The 19,809-nt window shown below is 40.8% G+C and overlaps 1 protein-coding gene across 1 annotated transcript; it reads left to right on the plus strand.

Moving 5' to 3' along the window:
* The first annotated feature begins 953 nt into the window (after positions 1–953).
* Positions 954–19,581, plus strand: LOC148042548 (uncharacterized). Its single transcript, XM_087702040.1, has 5 exons — positions 954–1,014; positions 9,328–9,539; positions 11,231–11,383; positions 13,819–13,913; positions 19,346–19,581. Exons 1-5 carry the CDS (start codon positions 1,007–1,009, stop codon positions 19,523–19,525), a joined length of 648 nt encoding a protein of 215 aa, XP_087558166.1. The 5' UTR covers positions 954–1,006; the 3' UTR covers positions 19,526–19,581.
* Positions 19,582–19,809: the final 228 nt, after the last annotated feature.

Genomic DNA, 19,809 nt, shown 5'->3' on the forward strand with positions numbered 1-19,809 from the left:
TGGCTTTTGAAAAAAAACCCCACCCTTCCTGTTTTTACCTGGCTGATTTGCATCACTTTTAGCTTGACTGCAGCCTACTTAAATGGTAGGTATAATTACAGATGGGTGGATGGATTACATTGACGGGTGGATTTACATGGGCATATAAATTTAGTAAATAAAGATGCATGGATTATGTGCCATCAAGTCATGGCTGATTCTTAGTAACCATAGGGATGGATTTCCTCATGACATCTGTCCTTAATGGTCTTCTAATACAGGAGTCACCAACCTTTCAGACCTCAGGGACCACTAAATTCATAATTTTAAATCCCATGGACCACTAATATGATCTGCCTAATGACTGGCTGGGTGGGCGTGGCTAGCTGGTCACGAGACTGAGTGGGCATGGCCAATTTGATGTCACTCATGTCAAGGGGCGCCTCGCCAACCTCTACTTGCCCTTCCCCTCCCAGCTACTCTTTGCCTGCCCGCCCAAACTCCTTAGGGTCCCAACAGGAAGCAGTTGTTGGAGCTAAGCAGCCATCAAGAGAAAGAGTTGGCAAAACAGCTGACTCAATTCAAATTGAATCTGACTGAGATGGAGGCTCAGAAGAAGCACCTCACTTGAGGGCTACAAGCATAGGCTTTCCAAGCAGAGGGAAGACCTGCAGGAGGGCAAGGCCAGGTACCAGCTCCTGGAGGCTCAGCGGGCTGAGTTGGTCAGTCAGCTCCAGGCCATGGTGCCACTGGAACAAGGCCCTCCGGCTGTTCGCCACCAGCAGCACTTCCCTCCAACCTTCCCCAAAGTCCGGCACCAGGAGGCTGAAGGAGACCCCAAGTCGGAATTTCTCCCCCCTCCAACAGAAAGACCCCAAAGGGGAAGACTCTCTGCAGCAACACAAATGTTCATGAAAGGGAGATGAGCACCTCCCCCTAGAGCCGGGAACAACTAGTGCATATGTGCGAGCGTAACCTTTACCTTTTTTAGTAACAGCACATAGACTGTCTAAAGAGGCCTTAAGATATGAAAAGGTGAGAAGAATCACTTATATTTATTCAACAGTCACAGAGTACACAATGTATTAAGACAAAAACAATGTCCATTGGGGAAAAAACTGGATCCATCCAAAAGGTTTGTTTTGGAACCTTAGAATAAACATCCTGAAATCTGAGTTAAAAAATTGTGATAGAGAATGAAATGGATCACAGGGAAGTGAGTGGTTTTTTTAAAATCTATCTTTCTTTTTTTATTATTTTATTCCTATTTACTCCAACAAGAAGCAATGGGTGGAAACTAATCAAGGAGAGAAGCAACTTAGAAGTGAGGAGAAATTAGAACAATTAATCAGTGGAACAGAAGTTGTCTCCAGAAGTTGTGAATGCCCCAACACTGGAAGTCTTTAAGAAGATGTTGGATAGCCATTTGTCTGAAACGGTATAGGGTTTCCTGCCTAGGCAGAGGGTTGGACTAGAAGACCTCCAAGGTCCCTTCCAACTCTGCTATTGTTTTTTATTATTATTATCTTTTTTATTAATGTGAAACTTTATTTTGAGCTGCACCTCAGCATGGCTTTAATATATTCTGGTTGAAATGTTAAATGTTTTAAAGTGCCTATACTTTTAGGATAGTAGATTTTAGAAGAAGCTCTCCTATTCTACCACCTCTTACAATATTAAGCAACACACAGATCTTCAGGTTTCTAGGTTCCATTATCTCCAAGATCTTGAAATGGACACCTAACATTAGAACCATCTTTAAAAAGGCGCAACGAAGAATGTTCCCTTTGCGTCAGCTCAGAAAGCTCAGATTGCCCACGGATCTGCTGATGCAGTTCTACAGAGGAATGTTTGAGTCTGTTATTTGTACCTCAGTAACTCTGGTTTGGCACAGCGTCTAAACAGAACAGGTACAAACTTCAACGGATAGTTGAAACCATCGGCTGTCTTCCGTTGAAGATCGGTGTACTGTACAAACCAGAAAGAGGGCTGAGAAAATATCTACAAACCCTTCACATCCCGGAGATAATCAACTCTTCCCCTCAGGACCCTGCTATAGAGCAGCAGTGGCTAACCTTTTTGTCCTCACATGCTGAAATTGCGCACATCTGCGTGATTGCATGCATGTGGGTGCCCACACCCATAATGCAATGCACCCTGCACATGCGCGCATGACACCCCCCCCCACTCTCCCCCTACCTCTATGCATGTGTGCAACCCCTGTGTTCCCCCCGCACTTGCGGGCAAACCCCCTGTGCCTCTTTTTGGGCCTAGCAGACCTCCTTGAAGCCTCCTGAGACCAAAAACGGTGGGTGGGCACTGCATCCCTCTGTGCTCCCCCATGCCCCCACGTATGCATGGCAGAGACTGTGTGTGTGTGTGTGTGTGTGTTTTATTTGTGCTGATAAATAAATAAAGGTGTGTGTGTGTGTGTGTGTGTGTGTATGTATATATATATATGTGTGTGTGTGTGTGTGTGTGTGTGTGTGTGTGTGTGTTTTTATTTGTGCTGATAAATAAATAAAGGGAGACTAGTATAGATCTATTTCAAGCTATTTAGCTTTCATCAGCTAGCCATACCCTTCCTGGGATTCGAACCTGGGCTGTATTATATCTTAGGCAGACGTCTTAGCCATTAAGCTAAGCTAAGATGTAATATAGCCCAGGTTCGAATCCCAGGAAGGATATGGCTAGCTGATGAGAGCTAAATAGCTTGAAATAGATCTATACTAGTCTCCCTTTATTTATTTATCAGCACAAATACCACACAAATATAACAAAGGCAACAGTAAAAATATTGGGTTTCTGTCGTGATGGACTCTTGTGACGAGCTGATTGACAGATAATGGAAGCAATTAGCTTCCTCCCATAATTGGGGCATACCAGGGGTTGTGACACTAAATAGATGATAGATAGATAGATAGATAGATAGATAGATAGATAGATAGATAGATAGATAGATAGATAGATAGATAGATAGACAGACAGACAGACAGACAGACAGACAGACAGACAGACAGACAGACAGACAGACACACATTATGCTAAAACAAAGCCGGAGTTTCAACTCTTCATGGGTAGAAGACACAAATTTTGCTGAGTGTGTCATAAGATATGCACGCATTATTTTAATAAGGGAAATGCTGGACATAATTTTTGTTGTACATAATACAACAAAATCGACTTATGCAAAGCTGATGTATACAAGTAATCAACCTCCACCATGACATGCATTTTTTATGGCTAATGATTGTGGCATTACAAATATCAAACACAATAATTTCTTCCCTTTTTTCATTTAGATTATAATTGAATTATTAAATTTTTATCCCACCCTTTATTATTTTACAAATACCTCAAGGCAGCAACCATGCCTAAACATTCCTGTCTCCTCCTATTTTCCATAAAACTTTGAGAGATGGATTGGGCTGAGGGAGTGACTCGCCCAAAATCACCCAGCTGGCTTTTGTGCCTAAGGCAGAATTAGAACTTGCATCTCCTGGTTTAAACATTTTCTAAAACTACAAGTGCAAAGCGTTTGATTATAAAGCAGCAGCAGGCAAAACAGTTTTTGAACTTGTTAAAAAGCACACAAAAGTTATTAAACCACCATAAGCCCTTTTCTTATTTTCTTTCATTCCTTCTATCTATTCAGCAGTTTATCTGAGTCTCAAATTTAATATGTAGGTTGGGTGTGGGTGTGCATACAGTGTGTTTGTGTATATGCATGCATATATATGTGTGCATGTATACATGATGAATGAATGATGATACATACACATACCACTTTGCCCGAACCGGTAGTAAAAATGCTACCCATTCATCCAAACCGGTAGTAAAAAAAAAAATGCTACCGGTTCAAGTGAACCGGTTTTTCCAACAATCAGCTGTGATGGGCAATTTATATTAGCTAGAAAGCTAATTCTAGATAATCTAAATCATATGGCACTGCAGATTCCCCCCCCCCCTCACTGTTCACTTGCCTCTGCAGGTGTGCTCTGCGCATACTCGCGCCCTTGTGACCTCTAGACTGGACTACTTCAACGTGTTCTACATGGGGCAGCCCTTGAAGAGCATTCGGCGACTTCAGCTTGTCCAGAATGCAGCCGCACGAGCGATTGTGGGTGCACCTCGGTTCACCCATGTAACACCTATCCTCCGCGAGCTGCACTGGCTGCCTATTGGTCTCCGGATACGCTTCAAGGCGCTAGTCGTCACTTATAAAGCCCTTCATGGTATTGGACCTGGGTACTTGAGAGACCGCCTGCTGCCAATTACCTCCACCAGACCAATTAGATCCCACAGAGTAGGCCTCCTCCGAATTCCATCCGCCGGCCAGTGTCGACTGGCGACTACCAGGAGGAGAGCCTTCTCTGTGGCTGCTCCGACCCTCTGGAACGAACTCCCCGTGGAGATTCGCACCCTCACCACCCTCCAGGCCTTCCGCAAAGCCCTTAAAACCTGCCTGTTCCGACAGGCCTGGGGCTAAACAACCGTTGCCCCTATCTCGAATGGTATGATTGTTGCGCTTTTAAATTATGTATTGTTTTGTGTTGGTGTCAAACTGTCTGTATCCCCTTTCCCTTGCTCGACTTGTGAGCCGCCCTGAGTCCCCCTCGGGGAAAAGGGCGGCATACAAATGAAATAAATGTAAATGAAATGAAATGAAATGAAAATACGCGGAACGTCCTAGGCATGTGCGGAGGTGGCCCGTGCAAGTGAAGCGTGCATGCTCACCTTGCTACCGAACCAGTAGCAAAGATAAGTGGATTTCACCCCTGATTCATCATCATTTTAGTGTATCTACTGCAAGATGAAGGCTTTTTCCGTATGTTTTCCTAAGCTTTCCGTACGGTCCTAAGCTTTCTTTTGCCAATTGGGATCACAATACTTGCTGATATTGTTGATCCGTCTTGTTTTAGGTTTCTTTCTTGGGCGTGCTTTATCAAGTGGGATCCATTCTGTGACTGACTTGGTCCAGCTGCTATCAGTTCTCCTTGCTATGACCAGCTCATTTCCATTTCAATTCTTTTACTCTCTTGACGATATCGTATACTTTCATTTGTTCTCTAATCCAGGTGCAGGTCTTTCCATTGTTGAAAGAAATATCCATTTGTGTTCAGTTCCAGGGAGGGGGGGGGAGACACTAGATTCATGGAAGTTGCTTGGAAAGATGGTTTAATGGTGGACAGGATCGCATGCCTTGAGGTTCTGGGCAAAAAAAAAAACCCATGCATTTTTTTCACCCTTTCTGAAATGTGGTATTTCACCAAGGAGCTGAATCGGTCATCTGAATTCTTGTTGAAGAGCTCATCTGATTGTATAAAGCTGAATTATAAAGCTAGCATTGAACAGGACCTTTCTGAAATGTGGTATTTCAGAAAGGTCCTGTTCAATGCTAGCTTTATAATTCAGCTTGATACAATCAGATGAGCTCTTCAACAAGAATTCAGATGACCGATTCTTCTCCTTGGTCACATGTTCTCTGAATGTGTCTGAAGAGATATTGATTTTATTCAAAACCTTTTTTTGACTCTGCTCTTTAACCAAAAAGCTTTCAAGAGCATCATGCAAGGATTATAATTTGACATGCAATCTAAAAAATATGATGAATAAGGAAAAATAAATAGAAACATGAGTGTTCGTGGGGAAGGGGGGGGGAGTAACCAAGATGGCCACAAATACGCAATGAAAAGCCCACTCCTTTTTTTTAAAATCTGCCTCACAACATACATCAAAAGTAGGGAAGACTTTGATCTCATGATTCCGGCCACCATCTTGCCTTTTGGACTACCACCTCCCAGGCACTCCTCAATCAGCAAGAAAGAAAGCGGGGAGAAAAGATAATAAGATGCCTTTTCTTTTAATAACCATTCTAATAGCCAGGAGAAACAGGTCAGATAGCCTGATGGACTGCTGTTTAGTGACATGAAAAAGGAACCAAAAGTAGTTTGCTCACCAGCAGGTCTTACTTTTATTTTTCTCATCTTCTGTAATTTCATAGACATACAATATGGTAAGCCTATGAAGAAAGTTAGCACCCACACCTCTTCTAGGAGAATGAAATATTCTAGGAAATATTAAAAAGGCAGAATATTCTATTTCCCTGGATGAGAAAAGGAGAAACATGTTTTTAAAGACAAAGCAGCTCCCTGCCCCCCAGCAGATATTTGGTACCCGTTGAGAAGGACTGGGCCAGCCTATCTACAAAACAACAGACTTCAGCTCCATGGTGGTGGGATTAAGACATGGCCCTCCAGGACATAATAGGATTATCTATCAGCAGAACTCACCACATGGCGTAACCAAGCCCCTACATTACATCACCCAGCAAAGTTCCACCAAACTTGATTCAGACAAACATGACTCCTGTTCTGCCCCGGGCAATGAGGTTCTGCCTGGGCAGCCAGTTAACGCCACGCTTGGAAATAACTTTCAGATCACGTTTATTATCAGGAATCCTTAATAGCAAAACTTACAATTCAGTGTTAAGATTCTTCTGACTTTCCATGATCTGTCCCATCACGTCAGGGGTGGGTTTCTCGCCCCGTTCCAACCGGATCGGTTGGAACGAGGCCGGCGGCGTCCTTGCGCACGCATGTGGCGCGCATGTGCACGCACGCGGTGCACGCATGCGTACTAGCGTCTGCGCAATGCTCCAGCTGCTCCTGGAGGATCGCGCAGGCGTTCTGCGCATGCGTGGAAAGTGCAAAATTCAAAAAAACCGGGTAAGGAGCGGGTGCGGGTGTGCGGGCGCACGCGCGCGGGGGGGGGCTTCGCCGTTCCCGGAAGTTACTTACTTCCGGGTTTGGCGACCAACCGGATCGCAGGGACCGGTGCGAACCGGTCGAAACCCACCCCTGCATCACGTAGTGTAAAAAGACATTAATTCCTCTAACCCATGCTGCTAGTGCAAAGCTGCTTCTGGTAGTGCTGATAGCGATTCAGTGAGTGCGCAGTAATAAAAACAATTTCCCGGGCAAAATACCCCACTGCCCAATCAGGGAGCACAGAAGTGGTCACATGTTATGGGACTACATTTCCCATAAGGTAGTTGCATTTCCCATGAGATAGTTGCTTAAAGGAGACAGCTTCTAATTCTTAAATTGGCTATATACTGTTGGGACAGCACAACTCCACATGCGAGTCTGATTGCGACCAATAGGATACATACCCTTGCCACAGGAACAGGAAGCTCAAGTTCAAAGCCCAAGAGAAGGTGTGTGTGTGTGTGTTGCATTTTTGCTGATAAATAAATAAAGGGAGATTAGTATAGATCTATTTCAAGCTATTTAGTTCTCATCAGCTAGCCATACCCTGGAGTGGGGTTGAAAGGCAAAAGGGAAGCAGTATGCTCCCTCCCATATTTGGGCATACCAGGTGCTTTGACAAAAGAAAAAGAAACACACAGACACATTCAGACACACACACACATATCCTCCATGTGTTCAGCTACCCAGGACTTCACACCTATGTGGCCCTGTCCACCATTAAACTATCTTTCCAAGCAGCCTCCATGGTTCCAGTGTCTTTCTCCCCACTTGGAACTCAACCCAGATGGACATGTCTTCCAACACCTTTATAACAGGGACTTTAACAAAAACCAATATTAATAGGAATGCTTCCATGCAACTCATTTACCACATTAAAGTTTCCAATCTTGATACTGACAAACACTGTTTATAGCACTCATTCTCCAGAAATAGGATATTTATTGTTGGCCTTTTTCCCCCTCCCCAATCTTAACCCCATGGATTTGCTCCTTTTCACACAATAGAAGCTGGACAAGTGCCAGCTGTGTAACAACTTCATCTCTAAGTCAGGTCATGATGAGCTGTGCATTCCTCACAATCAGTGCAATGTTTTTATGTTCTGTTCTCTGATTTTGAAACCAAATCCACAGAACCAATATGTGGCGTGTGTAATGCTTCAGTGATTCCTCACAAAGCTACCTGTTTTACTTTTGCCAATTATTTTAATGTTGCGGAGATAGCAAAGGTCCAAGAAGAATTTTACAAGTCTTCAGAATATGATTTTAGTGGTAAGTAATTAAGAAGGTCATAAATCAAAATGATGGAAGTATCATGAGCTGTCTTTTTCTTTTTGGAGCTGATGGCGTTATGTGTCTCAAGTTCCAGCTTTGTACAACTAGAATTACCCATAAAACCACAGCAAACTTTTGTGATTTAAGATCTTTATTGCAAATCCACAGAAGCATTCAGACCGTTCATTTAAATAAACTCCAGTCCTTTCCTCTAGGTAAGTATAAGTTTCAGAAATACAACTTTTGTCTGGGGGAGGATGAGAAAAATAAAAATAATTCAGTTATTTTCTAAATGGGAAATTCTATCAGGCTGCCTGAATTCCATGGCATAGAAATCAATAAATAAAAATAATATGGCATAATAAACTACCTATAAAGTAATAGGATAAAAAAAAATCTAATGAATGAATGAATAAAAAGGGTCGGATTAGGAACAATTTCATTTTTTTTTCAGAATAGATTTCAAAGAGGAAGAACAGAAATACATTAAATGTTTCATTGAGGCAGGTTTTATAGGAGGTTTAAAGAAGGTTGAATCATGCTGGTTTTATGTTTGCATCCTTTTGAGTTCAGAATGCGGTAAACCCTAAAGACTATATCATTATTCAATACAATTTCACTTTAAGACCAAGAGTTGGCAACTACATGGAAATCATTGACCACTTGTCTTAGAGAAACTAAAATGTAGACCTCTGTCAGATCATAGAATATAGCATTCTTTATAGATGGAATAGAATTCTTTATTTGCCAAGTGGGATTGGACAGACAAGGTATTTATCTTTGGTGCTTATGCCCTCAATGTACATAAAAAGACAAGATCTATTCATCAAGAATCATAAGCTACAAAACTTAATGATAGTCATAGGGCACAAATAAGCAATCCGGAAACAATCAATATCAATATAAATCATAAGGATACCAGCAACAAGTTACAGTCATGCAGTCATAAGTGGGAGGAGATGGGTGATAGGAACGATGAGAAGACTAATAGCAATAGAAATGCAGCCTTAGTGAATAGTGTTGAGAGAATTATTTGTTTAGCGGAGTGATGGCGTTCGGATAAAAACTGTCCTTGTGTCTAGTTATCTTGGTGTGCAGTGCTCTATAGCGTCATTTTGAGGGTAGGAATTGAAACAATTTATATCCAGGATGTGAGGAGTCTGTAGATGTTTTCATGACCCTCTTTTTGACTCATGCAGTATACAGGTCCTCAATGGAAGGCAGGTTGGCAGTAACTGTTTTTTCTGCAGTTCTAATATCACGACTTAATATTACGACCATGTTATTATTTGTTTAAATTCAAGAACTGAAGCTATGGTGACTAAAGGGGAAATAGAGAAGATTCCGGTTACTTATAATATTGCCACCTTAACCGAGAAGCTGGAACAAATCTCCTTGGATTGTCCTGGCCAATTCAATGTTCAGTCATTGAAGACCCATTTGAAAACCTCTTCTCAATTTGGTAATCTCATACAGCATCCTTTGACCAACTCTCACCAATTAACACAAATCCAAGGTAAGTATTTCAAAGCATCCCTCTCCTATGCACAGCTGCTACAAACTTCAGGTATATATCTATTCACTGTATTTTATAATATAATTGTAACTTAGTAGAAGGACACGGTGACTCAGTGGCTAAGATACTGACCTTGTCGATCAGAAAGATCTGCAGTTTGGCAGTTCGAGTCCCTAGTGCCAGGTAAGAGATGGATGTGGAATGCCAGGACTGTTAGGCGAAACTGGAAAATCAAGATATTTCCTCTAGGAAAGCAGAGTTAAACCACCTCTGTTATTTTCAGAGAAACCTGAAGTCAAACAACATTAAATGAGTAGCATTTAATTTAAAGAAAGACAGAAAACAATAATTGTATATTGTTGCAGTGCTTATGAAGAATTTCATATTGACAAGGCACTTTTAATTGCAGCAAAATAGGATAAGGTGTGTGTTTTTTTTAAAAAAATAAATGCATACCGGTGTTTCCACATGTTGAAGTTTCTGAGGAAGGTTAGTAAGCAGAGTGGAGGGTTGGAGAAATGGAAAGGGACACAAGGCCATCCTTTATCTACTTTTCCCTCTAAATATGTGGAAATACCAGAATCCTCTTTCTGAAAAGTCCCAAATTGGGGAAAACAATTAGACTCATATTTACAAATATATGCCTGTAATTCACAGTTTTGGGAGAAATAAGGAAAGATTGAGAGAGGAAGGTGGGGGAGGGTCTGCTTTAAGGATAGCGAAATTGAAACCCAATCATTTTTTTTGTTTTTTCTTCACCGATGGCTTCTATCTGTACCACTACAAAGACTACCTCGAGTGGTCCTTGAAAATTGTGCCAAACAATTGACTGCAGACTTTATACAATCTATCCTGCATGATTCTGAAGGTCACCACTATGAAATACAGCAACAACAAAATCAAGAGTTTGGTGACACCTTTTCTAGCTAATAAATTTTATGAAAAGACATAAAATTTTGGCAATCATATTTTCATGCCTTTTCATAAAATTTGCCAGGAGGAAAAAATGCTACCATACTCTCCATTTTTTTTGCCATCGTACTCTCCATTATTTTTTTGCCATTATAGACCAACACAGCTCTCTTTTGACACTAAAAAGTAGGATTTTCTGAACAGATGAATAGAATTCTGTCTCTCTGACATGTAACCTGTATCTTGGATAATCAGCCTATTTTTATGAAAGCTTATGCCTTTTCATAACATTTGTTAGTTGAAGAATGTATTAGCAGATTTCTTTTCTTTCTGTAAATCTCAAAGCAAATCTGGAGGGTTACAGAATTTGAAACAGATAAGGTTATGCATACAACAAATGTTGAGATGATTATCTGGAACATATTTGATTTGTTTCCAAAGTAAATTCAGGTCTTTTGCCCCAGGTTGTTGAGCTGCAGTTTGTGTTAGTTTCAACTAACAACAGGCAACTTTTTCAAACAACACAAATTAATTCAGGGCAAGAATATTTGTGTCACACCTAACTACTGCTTTGTTTATAGTCACTATTTATCAGTCATTCTTTTTGTCATATCTTTAACCATTTCCCTCTTTCTCCTCCTCCCTTCTTTCCCCTAAATTGTTGAGAATATATAAAAGATCATCAGATGAAGCAGCCTATGAGCTATGGAATTTTACACAATTTTAAATCCACAAGACTCTTTGACATTTTGTTTAGAGACTTTTGTTTTGTTTTGCAGCTTTGAATGATGCTCCTGGTTGCATAATTAACAATGAACAGTCAGAGAAGGCAATGATAAAAACTCATCTTAATACTCGTATTTCAAAGATGCTTGGAGTCCAAATACCAATTGGTGACCCACTGCCTTTTCCGGTCCCCAAGCTTTCAGTGGGTTAGTATGGAAACCTTTATGCTTTGTTTAGGAATTGATGGGGGTATAATCCAGAGCTGGTATTCTGCCAGTTCGCACCAGTTCGAGCAAACCATTAGTGGCAGTGGCATAAGGCTCCACCCATCCAGACATCATCACGGACCTTCTGCGCATGCCCAGACGTATTTGCTCGTGCTTCTGCTACTGAACCGGTAGTGAAGAAAAGAGAATACCATTACTGGTATAATCTGACTACCAGCACCCCCTACAATGGACAGTCCAACACATCTAGAGCAAGAGTGGGTTCTAGCTGGCGTTACAGCTGGTTCACTCGTATGAGCGCTTTGCGCTTGTGCACTGGATGCATGTTGGATGCACATGGGCAGTTTAATAAAAACTTCTGTGCATGCGCAGAGTTCCAAAACAAGATGGCGGCAATGACTGAGGCAACTGGGGAACTGGTTCAGAGGTGTATTTTTCGGAGTATAAGACGCACCGGAGTATAACATGCACCAAGATTATGAAGACACAATTTTTTTTTTTAAAAAAAGGTTTTGCACTCTGCAGACCTCCCAAAAATGGCATGCATAGCCTTTAGGAGTCTTGTAGAGTGCTCCTGGGGGCTGGGGGGGGGCAAAAACCTAGCAAAAAACAGTCCATCTTTTGTCAAAAAAAGGGCATGTATAGCCTTTAGGAGGCTTATGGATTCCTCCGGGGGCTGGGGGGCAAAAAACGGCCTATTTTCCACTCATTTGGGCCCTCCCCAGCCCCCAGGGGCACTCTGGAAGCCTCCTAAAAGCTATGCATGGTCATTTTGGTGAAGGGCCAGGGTTTTGAGAGGCAAAACATTTTGTATTCAGTGTATAAGACGCACCCAGATTTTCACCCTCTTTTTTGAGGGAAAAAGGTGCATCATATACTCTGAAAAATATGGTAAATTGAATAGTTAAATTATCCTGCAATGAGTTGGCCGTGGCGAGTTGTCACATTCCGCCTTGAAGGTCCCTTCCTACTCAGTTATTCTGTTATTTTTCAAACCACTCTCATTGTTTCCTCACTTAAAGAATGTAAAATAGAAACAATACTTGGCAACTGCTAAGGATTGTATTCTGTGCCACCACAACTCCTTTCTGCTCCTTTTCTTGCTCAACCCAGTTATATCACTCTGTGCAGGAATCTGCCAGCTGTCCACACCTGTAAATACATAAGGGATGTAATTAAAGCTGATTTGGCCGTAGCAAGTTAGCTCTGGTGAGTTGGCTGCGGCAAGTTCTCCCATTCCGCCTTGAAGGTCCCTTCCTACTCAGTTATTCTGTTATTTTTCAAACCACTCTCATTGTTTCCTCACTTAAAGAATGTAAAATAGAAACAATACTTGGCAACTGCTAAGGATTGTATTCTGTGCCACCACAACTCCTTTCTGCTCCTTTTCTTGCTCAACCCAGTTATATCACTCTGTGCAGGAATCTGCCAGCTGTCCACACCTGTAAATACATAAGGGATGTAATTAAAGCTGATTTGTTAAAACAAAACTTGGCAAACCAACAAGCTACCTGCCGTATGTGAGCCACAACACCTGTTTTGCAGCCTCCAGAGCATCTTAAAATCATATCACTTATGTGCAGAGGCAAAATAACACATTTTGCCAACATAATTCATCTATTTGGGTTCATTGGTTTGTTTTTGTTTACAATTCACAAGTTCTTAGGTCATTCTAGGCCCTGACCCCAAGATTGAACTACTAACCATTTCTCCCGTGGTCTTTCAAGTTCAGCCACTAATTTAACTTCCAAATTGTCCAGCTTGGAATAGCGCTGAGATATGAAAATATTGCTCATTGGTATGCTAAATAGGTAAAGTGCCTATAGTGTGATGAAGGTTAACAGGCTTTATGACAGACTTACACATTTCAAATATGTTTCTTACATTTGAACCAATGTAAGAACAGTAGTAAAGCATTTGATATTCTAGCCCTGTGATGGCAAACCTATGGCATGTGTGCCACAGGTGGCATGCAGAGCCCTCTCTGTGGGAACGTGAGCCGTCACCCCAGCTCAGCTCCACCACGCATATGCGCACCCCTCTCACCAGCCAGCTGTTTTTTTCAGATCTGCTTGTCCACATCTCTTCGCCGTGACTTCAGCTGCCCAATCCTCCCCATAGCCAATGGTTTTTCTGTGGACCAGGGGACCATGGTTTTGTGCACTGCCTGCATCTCACAAGTGCATGGATGGGGCTTTGCTTGTTTGTGCGACCCAGTTTCTGACAGGCCATGGACCAGTGCCATTCACTGGATCAGGGGTTGGAGGGGACCTTTGCTATCGATGACTAACATAAAACTCAAGAGTCTTTTTTCTAAGGACCCAAGAAGATGTTTTCCAAAAGATTTTTTTTTTGTACCATTGAACTGGGTTGGTACTTCTGATGCTTAACCATTATTTTCCGATATTCACAAGGTCCTTCATCAGACACATCAAGAGAAGAATTCAAGAAGTCTGCCATAAGATCCAGAGGTGCTACCTCTTCTATTGAGTCAGAGAAGAAAGAAACAGTAAGTTTCATTAAATATCACTAAGTGTAATTTCATGTCATCAAATGTCATTAAGACTCCACTTTACTAAGGAGTGGCCTCAACCTTTGAGTATGAGAGAAGGAAATAAATTAAATGAGAAGTAACTATAATTGTGTACTGAAGCCTGAACTATTTGTACAGGAGATAGTTTCAGGGTATAGTAATTATGTCAGTTTCCTTCCTTCAGATGTTTTGCAATTACAATACTTAGACCGTTTTTGTTAGCTAAGAACCTTGAAAATTATAGTTCAAACAATTCTGGAGGGCACCAAATTTGGAGGGTTAGGAGATTGGTATAATATGTTACTAGCTGAAACCAGTGGGCTCTAAGCTGCTAGGCATGCAACTCCAAACAGCTTCAAAATTCAAAGATTACAGTCTTCAAAACAAGTTCTTGAATCCTGCTTGTTTGAGGATAAGGTTGCCAATGAAGGTGAGGGCAGTGTGTTAAGGCAAAGAAAGATAAATTAAGCAACTTCCAGTTTTCTAGCCATCTAGCTTCCTTAGCTTTCCTAAGCTGAAATAATTCCTAGTGAAATAATTAAATTAGAAAGAGTCTGGTAGCAGCTTTTCTAACTAACAAATTCTATTGTGTTTTGTTAGATATGGCTGACTACATCAAATGTATATGAATCAGAGGTGGTATTAAGCAGGTTCTGACCAGTTCTGGAGAACCAGTAGCAGAAATTTTGAATAGTTTGGAGAACCGGCAAATACCACCTCTGACTGGCTCCACCCCCATCTATTCTCTGCCTCCTGAGTCCCAGCTGACCGGGAGGAAATGGGGATTTTGCAGTAACCTTCCCCTGGAGTGGAGAGGGAATGGAGATTTTACAGTATCCTTCCCCTGCCACACCCACCAAGCCACGCCCACAGAACCGGTGGTAAAAAAAATTGAATCCAACCACTGATATGAATGGTTAAGCCAATGTAGACTTTAAAGGGGGAGTAAGGTACAGAGTAGAGAAAGGGGGGGTTGTGCAGATGCAAGTTAAGCAAATGACAGGACTTCATCAGTCAACATGATTGTGTTGGGTTAAAAACCCATTATGTTAGTTAAGACTTTCTGAATATCCTGGAACATTTTGGATATATTAGTTTGGCAGTTTCTCACTCTAAAACTGGTATAGTTCTATTGTTTTAAAATGGGCATCTTAACATCTGCCATGAAATCCACTGGGAAGGAAAAAAGGTTCTGATTTTAATCTTTTTTTACATCTGATGTCAAATATATAATTCTTTTGTGCAAAGTTTGTCCCATTTTTCATAGAATCTGGGAAGGGGGGACGACAGATCATGGCATGTATGGCATTGAAAGAGGAGCATGCAAGAGTGTTTTCTACACTGCTTAATGTTACTCTGTTTCCCTGAAAATAAGACCTCCCCAGATAATAAGTCCAATCGGGATTTTGAGCACATGTACTACAATAAGCCCGCTCCACAAAATAAGCCCTATTTGAAAATATTGCAACATAGCAGCCTAGCCATGAGGTGACCATGATCGCCGCTTCCTGCACCTCAAAAATAATAAGATCTCCCCAAAAATAAGGCCAAATGCTTATTTTGGGGGTCAAAAGAAAATAAGACCCTGTCTTATTTTGGGGAAAACACGGTAAAAAAATAACTTTCTCAACAAGGCCAAGTTTATCTGTCTGTTTAGTTCGAACATTTTAAGAATTCTCTCATGAAACTTTAATTTTTCTTTAATTTTTCAAAAAAAAAAAACCTTTCAAAAACTGCTGTCCCTTCTGCTTTAAACGTTGAGAGATTCAATTCTTCTTAAGCTTTTTGCTGAAAATTTAGATTTTTCTTTCTTTTTTCAGAAACTGTGCTAACTCACCAAGTGTATTTCTTTTATTTTGCTGCTCAGAAAAACCTCTCTTTAGCTGTAAAACATTTACATCTGATAGCGATTAAGAAAGGAGGCTTTTGCAAACCTTGCCTCCGTATAAGCCGCATTACAGCTGTCAGCTTGTTTGAAGTCCATCAACCCCCAGCTGCTCGACCGACATGTTGACTGCAAAAATCTCAGTTCCTGCTGTCTTCTCAGGATGAGTAGCTGTTGGGAATACAGATGGGCAATCTCACAATCTCTTTTGTTCTGGAGAGAATGTATAAGCCATAATTCACAAACTGGCTGTCAAATTCCTTTGCAATGCCAACCATGTTCTTTCAGGGATGTCTACTCCAGCACCCGAGGGACAAGATAAGTAACAGGTGGAAGTTTATAAAGAGAGATCCAACCTAGAATTAAGGAGAAATTTCCTGTCAATGAGAACAATTAATCAATGAAATGGTTTGCCTCCAGAAATTGTGGACGCTCCATCACTAGAGGTTTCTAAAAAGAGATTGGATGGCTATTTGTCCAGAATGACATAGGGCAGTGTTGACGAATCTTTTCGGCACTGAGTACCGAAACGGAAGCACCCATTTGCTGGAAACCATAAGAGTAGCTGCCCACTGGCCGGCGCATTGGAACCCGAAGAGCAACGGGTGACAGCTCACGTGCCCAGAGAGATGGCTCTGCGTGCCATAGGTTCACCATCACAGATATAGGGTCACCAGCTTGAGCAGGTGATGGACTAGGTGACCTTCAAGGTATCTTCCAACTCTGTTGTTCTGTATTCTAATAGAATAGAATAGCATAGAATAGAATAGCATAGCGTAACAGCGTTGGAATGGACCTTGGAGGTCTTCTAGTCCAACCCCCTGCCTAGGCAGGAAGCCCTATACCATTTCAGACAAATAGTTATCCAATATCTTCTTTAAAACTTCCAGTGTTGGAGTATTTACAACCTCTGGAGGCAAGTTGTTTCACTGAGTAACTGTTCTAATTGTCTGGAAATTTCTCCTCAGTTCTAAGTTGCTTCTCTCCTTGATTAGTTTCCACCCATTGCTTCTTGTTCTACACTCAGGTGCTTTGGAGAATAGCTTGACTCCCTCTTCTTTGTGGCAATCCCTGAAACATTGGAACACTGCTATCATGTCTCCCCTAGTCCTTCTTTTCATTAAACTAGCCATGCCCAGTTCCTGCAACCATTCTTCATATGTTTTAGCCTCCAGTCCCCTAATCATCTTTGTTGCTCTTCTCTGCACTCTTTCTAGAATCTCCACATCTTTTTTACATCGTGGTGGCCAAAACTGAATGCAGTATTCCAAGTGTGGTCTTACCAAGGCATTATAAAGTGGTATTAACACTTCACGTGATCTTGATTCTATCCCTCTGTTTATGCAGCCTAGAACTGTGTTGGCTTTTTTGGCAGCTGCTGCACACTGCTGGCTCATGTTTAAATAGTTGTCCACTAGGACTCTAAGATCTCTCTCAAAGTTACTGTTATTGAGCAAGGTACCACATATACTGTACCTGTGCATTTTGTTTTTCTTGCCTAAATGTAGAACCTTACTTTTTTTCATTTATTCTATATGCAGAAGCCAATCCAAAAATCTCTTACATTTTTTGAATTTATATTTTGAAGCTATATATTTTGAAACCATGCCAGAGACAGGAATTTTGAATCAGAAAAAGAATTACATCGTTACATAGTTGAGCAGAATAGTTAATATTTTAATTATTAATATAGACATGTTGTTGACAAAATATGAGTGGAGAGAAGTTTGAAATCACCGTTAAGGGGGGGGCGGCGACTGGAAATAATTTATTACATCAAAAGAGGAAATTATGTCCCCAAAATGAATTGTCCAACATGGATAATTTGTTATATCCAGCTCAATTCACCTCTGTGCTATAAATTGGAAATATCCACTAGTATTATCAACAAAGAACCATTTTCAGGTTCCAGGGAGGTGACCTCAAAATAAATTCCCACATTGAAAGCTAGATAAAATTCATGCTGCCACCCAAATGACATTGAGTCCTTATTGATTAGCCCTCAGTGCAAAGTTCCAGAAATAAATTATTACTAAAATTTGATAAAAGCAATTTAAAATGAAATTGGAATAAAATACGATCTAGGATGGAATTGGAATAAAATACAGTCTAAAATAAAATTGGAATAGAATACAATACAATAATTTAAGATATAGATAAAATATGATAAAATTATATTTTGGTGTCACCCTTACAATCTACTCCAATCAGTCCCATGCATGCAGATCTCAACCAAACCATTTTTTTTAAAGTCCTGTGCTGTGTTAAATGTTATTTTCCAGTTCTGGCCGCACATAAGGTAACGTGTTTTCATATGGGGATCCCAATGGGTCATTTGCTTGGTATATGGACCAAGGTACCTGTTTCTCACCCCCTTATACAGGCAATAATCAGAGGATGTGAGCCAGGTTTTCTACCTCTGCTGCTCCGCACAAGCAGAGACCCTCATTGTAGGGCATAGAATGGAATCTCTCATATCTGACCATTGGGTCAAACCGTTCAAATCTCGTTCCCGTAAAATATCACCCTAAGATGTTTTGGCAATTTTAACTTCAACTAGCTGTCTACTTGAAAAGTACATTTGTATTTACTCAGCCATTTCAAGTTACTCACCTTACTAACGATAGCTAGTAACTAAAGCTTTCTCTTGTGGATCAATCAGTTGAGGAAACTATGGAGGATTTCTCCAATAATTGTCCATCACCAGTAGGTGGCTCACAAACCTCATTTATATGTAAAGAACAACAACCAAAATAAGGCCAAGGTAGATGTGTAGACATGAAGGGGAAAAGCCAACATTTCTGGAAGCAATATCTTCAGTGGGCCCATTGAGGATTTTGTAATGTTGACCTACAGTCCAAAGTTGGGTTGCAACACTTTACTTACATTAAGTCCATGCAGATAACTGCAACGCTGATATTTACACAGCCAGAGTGTTCTACAAGCAACCCTATGGGGAGGGTTTTTTTTTCTTTCAAAAAAGCACAACATTTCACAGTTGTGCCCATGATGATAGAAAAAAAAATGGTGGCAGGGAATGCAGAAACATTTTTCGGCATGAATCCTAGGTGGGAAATATGAGGTTTATAGGTCAACGTATCTGGAGATGGCTGGAATAAAAACCCTGAAATTTATTTTTATTTTATTTGGTTTGTCAAATATGTACAAGATAACAGGTATACGTATAAACATGGACATGAACAAAGGAAATGAGTACAAATAAATGGGGACAGTAGGACAGGGATGGTAGGCACTCCGGTGTGCTTATGTACGCCCCCTTATGGACCTCTTAGAAGTGGGGTGAGATCCACAGTAGACAGTTTGAGGTTGAAGCTGTCGGGTAGAGCATTCCAGGCGTTGACCACTCCGTTGCTGAAGTCGTATTTTCTACAATTGAGTTTGAAGCGGTTTACTTCCAAAGAATCTGAATCTGAAAAGAATCACTCAGCACTGTGTTATTTTCTTCTTCTGTCTCTATTTTATGTTCTTTCTGTTGTCATCTTACCTCTTACTGGATTTGAAGGCAGAAAAGTCTCAGAGAGGAAAACAGATCTTGGAAGAAACTGGACATTTCAATCTACCTGTCTCCCAAGCCACAACTCACCAGTTATCCTATTGTATATTTGGAAACAATGATATAAATAAAGCCAGAGATGTATTTACCTTTGCTTTCCAGAATCAGCTAGTCTCAAGCAAAGCATAAATACAAGAGTAAATACAAGAATTTTCTGGCTAACATACAAGCCACCATCTATGATGTAGATTTAGCATTCTTTCGTGCGCAGAAGATCTGGAAATGCAAGATTAAGTAGCTGGAGAATAAGAAACTAAGCTAGATATACTAATAAATTAAATCAGATACATAACATTTGTTAAACATTACTGGGAAGTAAGATTTGCCATGTAAGCAATAAAAAGTGGTATTGCAATCAAGAACTTAGTGGCTCTTTTATTTCAAACAAAACATATTTGCTTCCTCTGACATTT

Source organism: Thamnophis sirtalis, unplaced genomic scaffold (assembly GCF_051295495.1).
Source record: "Thamnophis sirtalis isolate CommonGarterSnake01/CBP01778 unplaced genomic scaffold, rThaSir2_p1.2 scaffold_15, whole genome shotgun sequence".
Taxonomy (NCBI): Eukaryota; Metazoa; Chordata; class Lepidosauria; order Squamata; family Natricidae; genus Thamnophis; species Thamnophis sirtalis.

Excerpts from the sequence above, each read along its gene's own strand:
- LOC148042548 (XM_087702040.1), top strand. Across the intron at positions 11,384-13,818 it reads GGTCCCCAAGCTTTCAGTGG|GTCCTTCATCAGACACATCA; the intron begins GTTAGTATGGAA and ends GATATTCACAAG. Across the intron at positions 13,914-19,345 it reads AGTCAGAGAAGAAAGAAACA|GCAGAAAAGTCTCAGAGAGG; the intron begins GTAAGTTTCATT and ends CTGGATTTGAAG.